Below are 4,406 nucleotides of genomic sequence, written 5' to 3' on the forward strand. Positions count from 1 at the left end.
GCTCACAGTGATAATGCTAACATGCGGATGTTTAGCAGGTATTATGTTTACCATATTAAACTAAGTTTAATGTGTTAGCATGCTAACATTTCCTATTTAGCCCTAAACACATAAAAAATGTAGCTTCTGGAGACCATGAATATTTTATACAAAAGTAAATGACAATCCATCTAGTTGTTGACATATTTCAGTCTGGAGCAAAGTAGTGGACAGACCGGCCTACATTGCCATCCGTTGCCCCACACGGCTAGCATGGTTAATATTAACCTGAATAAATGGTCGTATTTTTGTTTCTTTTTGATTTCTACATTAAAATGACTGTGTGAATGGGTGGGCGAGTGCACCAGCTGTCTCCTGAAACCACACAGTCTCACCTCCATGTGTCCTACAGCCCACTCCCAAGTGTGTTCCCAGTTCATGTTAATCTAAGTGCTGCTGGGTTGCTAATGAAATTGCCCACGTGTGGGAACACACTCTGTTTAATTTACCTGCCGTATCAGTAGGACCAAATATAGCTGCTGTGGTTAAATCAATCTACCTGCAAACATCCATTTTCACCCGGTTTTGATTGTTTCCTTTCTGACTCATCATTTTATATCCACCACCTTCCCATCTGCTTTCCATCATTTTATCTGTATCCTGTGTTTTTCTTTTTGTCTCTCTGCCACTTGCCCTCTGAGCGTTATCTTTGCCTGTGCCCTGTGTTTGTCATTGTAAACATGTTGATTACATTACAGTATTTTATGATTGCTTTGTGCTCAGTTCTCACAACAGAGTTTGACTGTGTAAAATACCCAATCGACTTGTTTAATCACTGAAACAGTGCGTGTGTTTGGAAACGTTATTTTAACATAAATATCCTCATGAGCACTATTGCAACATAATTGCTAATTACTTCACTGTATGCATCTTAAATGTATGGGAAAGGGGAATGCATGGGGAAACAATGAAAAATAATGTATTGCCCTTTGATTACTTTCAAGAAGTTGCAATGTATTGAGGTTCTGTTGCAGTCATTTTAATTGTTCTTTAAGGTAATTTTCCTGCATATCAGCTTACAGTATTTTATATGATGAACTTTACAAGTGATTGAAATAAGAATAAGGTTTAGGTTCTTGAATTAAAAACAATCATCTTGGTACACACAGGACAAAAAAGCAATGAATTAGTCTCAATCATTATTTTGTCTTAATCTACTGAATGTACTGCAGTCAGACGCAACATCATGTATAGGCCTATTTACAGTAAAACAACACATTCAATAAGAAATTCATGATATTACTAGATAAGTGAAATGAAACGTTAAAAAAACTTTTTGAAAGGCATTCTTACAAAATGCATTTCAAATACTGACTTTTTTTGTAAAAAGGCTTTTTTTAATCATTGCTAGATGTATGATCTTGAGGAAATGATCACTGCATTCTGTGTTGATGAAAATAAGATACTGTAAAGACAAAACATTTGTCAAATACTGTAGCAGGCACTCAGAGCAAAGATGTACTTGAAATTAATTAAAACAATCCTGTAATAATAATGCTTAATAATATTCTTTTGATTTTAACTACTTGAAACATTTTAGTTTTTTGGTAGTAGTTGTTGCAACTGTCCCTTCAGGTTTGTGTGTTGTTGTTTTTTGTTTCAACATTTGGGCAGATTTGATATAATTTACAATTAAGGAAACCTTCAGCCTGTTTTAAAAGTCAATGTGTAGTGAAAGTGTGTGATTTCAAAGTAATATGGAACACAAAGTCACTTAAAAAAACAAGGTCATATCCGAAAAAACAACTAAGCAGAATAATTTAGTGTGACACAAACACCTTTTGTCAGAACAGAGTCAACATACCTGGTGGCTTTCAAAGTAGAAATGTGCAAACATACAGTTTTTCAAATATAGAAAGTAATTTTCTTTTGAAGTCAGCAACACTTAGGTATTGGAAGTAATAATAGCTTATTGTGTTTGTAAAAAAAAAAAAAAAAAAATATCTTGTGTCCTTGGAAGATCAAGATGTGTTTTATTTGTTTTTATTTCAGTGTCTTTAGGGATGAAACAAATGTAGGAAACGATTCAGTCAGATAACTAATTGATTTTTTCCCCAGCCCAACAGATCAGATAGGCGGGAGCTGAGACAACAGAAGGACAAAGGCACAGAAAGAGCACATCTATGGGTGTCATCTAGCTCCCCGGGCTGAAGATGATGGATGAGATGTGGGAGAACGGCAGCTTCGCCAGCCCCTCGCCCGGACTCCCCCTGTTTCTGCTCATGTTTAACGACAGCGATCTGAACGAGACGCTGTCCAACTCCACCAACTCCAGCATCCCAGTTGTCTCCTTAGGTCCTAGCGTGGCAGGCGTCCTCCTACCACTCATATATATAATCGTGTGTATCATCGGCCTGGGCGGAAACACTTTGGTCATTCACATTGTGCTGCACTACTCAAAGATAGAGTCAGTGACCAACATCTACATCCTCAACTTAGCCATCGCTGATGAGCTCTTCATGCTCAGTCTGCCTTTCCTGGCGGTTCAGAACACCCTCCACTCGTGGCCGTTTGGCTCCTTCATGTGCCGTCTGGTCATGACTGTCGACTCCATCAACCAGTTCACCAGCATCTTCTGCCTGACTGTGATGAGCATCGATCGCTACCTCGCTGTAGTCCACCCCATTCGGTCTTCAAAGTGGCGGCGTCCTCAGGTGGCCAAAGTTGTGAATGGCACCGTCTGGGCTCTGTCCTTTCTTGTTATTCTGCCTGTGGTGATCTTTGCCAACATCGAGAAGACAGGAGGTACCTGTAACATCGCCTGGCCACAGCCGGCTGACATATGGCGGGCGGCTTTCATTATTTACACATCCACGGTTGGATTCTTCTGCCCTCTTCTTATCATCTGCCTCTGCTATCTGCTTATCGTCTTCAAGGTCCGCAGCTCGGGTAAAAAAGTCCACGCCACCTCCACCAAGCGCAGGAAGTCGGAGAGAAAAGTGACACGCTTGGTTGTGATTGTTGTTGCCGTGTTTGTCTTCTGCTGGCTGCCTTTCTACGCCCTCAACATCATCAACTTGCTGGTTTCGCTGCCCTCAGAGTACCAGGGTCTTTACTATTTTGTTGTAGTGCTCGGCTACGCTAACAGCTGCGCCAACCCCATCGTCTACGCCTTCATGTCAGACAACTTCAAGAGGGGTTTCCGGAAAGCCCTCTGCCGCTCCACGAGGAAGGTGGAGAACCACGAGCCCATGGAGCTCCAGCAGCAGCAGCAGAGGGAGGGCAGGTCAGCGCTCAAGCCCAGGGAAAGCCTGAGACGGGTATTCAAGGATGAAGAGGAGTACGACGAGGAAGACGTCTCGGAAATGACTGAGATCTACAGAATCGCCCAAAACGGCAACAGCAGCTTCCAGCCGCAGAGCTTGCAGCCGCTGTTGTCTGAGAAAGGAGCAACTCCAGGAGCAACGGAGCTGTCGTCCCCAGACAGGAAGGACAAATCTGGGGACGTGAAAGGGAAAGATCCAGCCAACGGGTCAACACTGACTGTACCGTTGCTTCTCAATGGAACCAGAAATGGGAGCATTAAAACTCTGCCAGAGGAGAACTTGGAACAGAGCACCTCACTTGAGATAAGTTACTTATAGTGTAAATGATGGACCGTATCTTACTTGAAGTGAACTCAGTATTATGAACACAGGGCAGCCAACGCTGAACTGTTTGTAACTGAGCAAAAAGCCCATTCCAAATGTATATATAATGAAAAACTAAAACGGGCCTTAGAATTTGCTTTTTCTGATCAACGGACTCAAAGTTTCTTTAACATTTGAAGGATATACTGAAGCTTCACAAACATACAGAATATATTCCTGTTTATATTGTGTACATATGCATGAATATGAATGTACAAAGTTGTGCCTTTATTTACTATTATCACATGTATCTTTTAATCATTTTACCTTTTTATTCCATGTGACAATCATTCGCTCAAATTGGACGGTATTTAAGCTAAAACTTGCTTTTTTCTATTTGAGGTTTGCTCATACAACTGTTCCAAGTCATCAAACTGTACAAACTTGTTAATTAACCTGAAAATAGCTTGTTTCAGCCTGTTGAATGAAAATTCATCAACATAATCAACACATCTAAAATTGCCACATACGGCTGCTTGTTCAGCTCCGTTTGTGGGAAAGTTTCATTCACAAAAATGTTACCAAAGAGTTAAAAGAAGAGCTTCAAGTCCTGCTTTCAGGACAAATGTAGCAGTATATATATATATATATATATATATATATATATATATATATATATATATATCTTCTTTATATATATATAAAAGAAGATAAAAGACCTTAACATACAGCTGATGATGATGTGTCTTCAGAGCAGCAATGTACTGTGAAAGTCACATATATACTTGACGTGAGAGC

The 4,406-nt window shown here is 40.3% G+C and overlaps 1 protein-coding gene across 1 annotated transcript; it reads left to right on the top strand.

Moving 5' to 3' along the window:
- The first annotated feature begins 2,162 nt into the window (after positions 1 to 2,162).
- On the top strand, positions 2,163 to 3,623 carry sstr3a (somatostatin receptor 3a). The gene is given in 1 exon segment (XM_078269623.1): positions 2,163 to 3,623. A coding segment is annotated over 1 exon segment (1,461 nt).
- The last annotated feature ends 783 nt before the right edge of the window (positions 3,624 to 4,406 follow it).

Source organism: Sander vitreus, chromosome 15, assembly GCF_031162955.1.
Source record: "Sander vitreus isolate 19-12246 chromosome 15, sanVit1, whole genome shotgun sequence".
Taxonomy (NCBI): domain Eukaryota; kingdom Metazoa; phylum Chordata; class Actinopteri; order Perciformes; family Percidae; genus Sander; species Sander vitreus.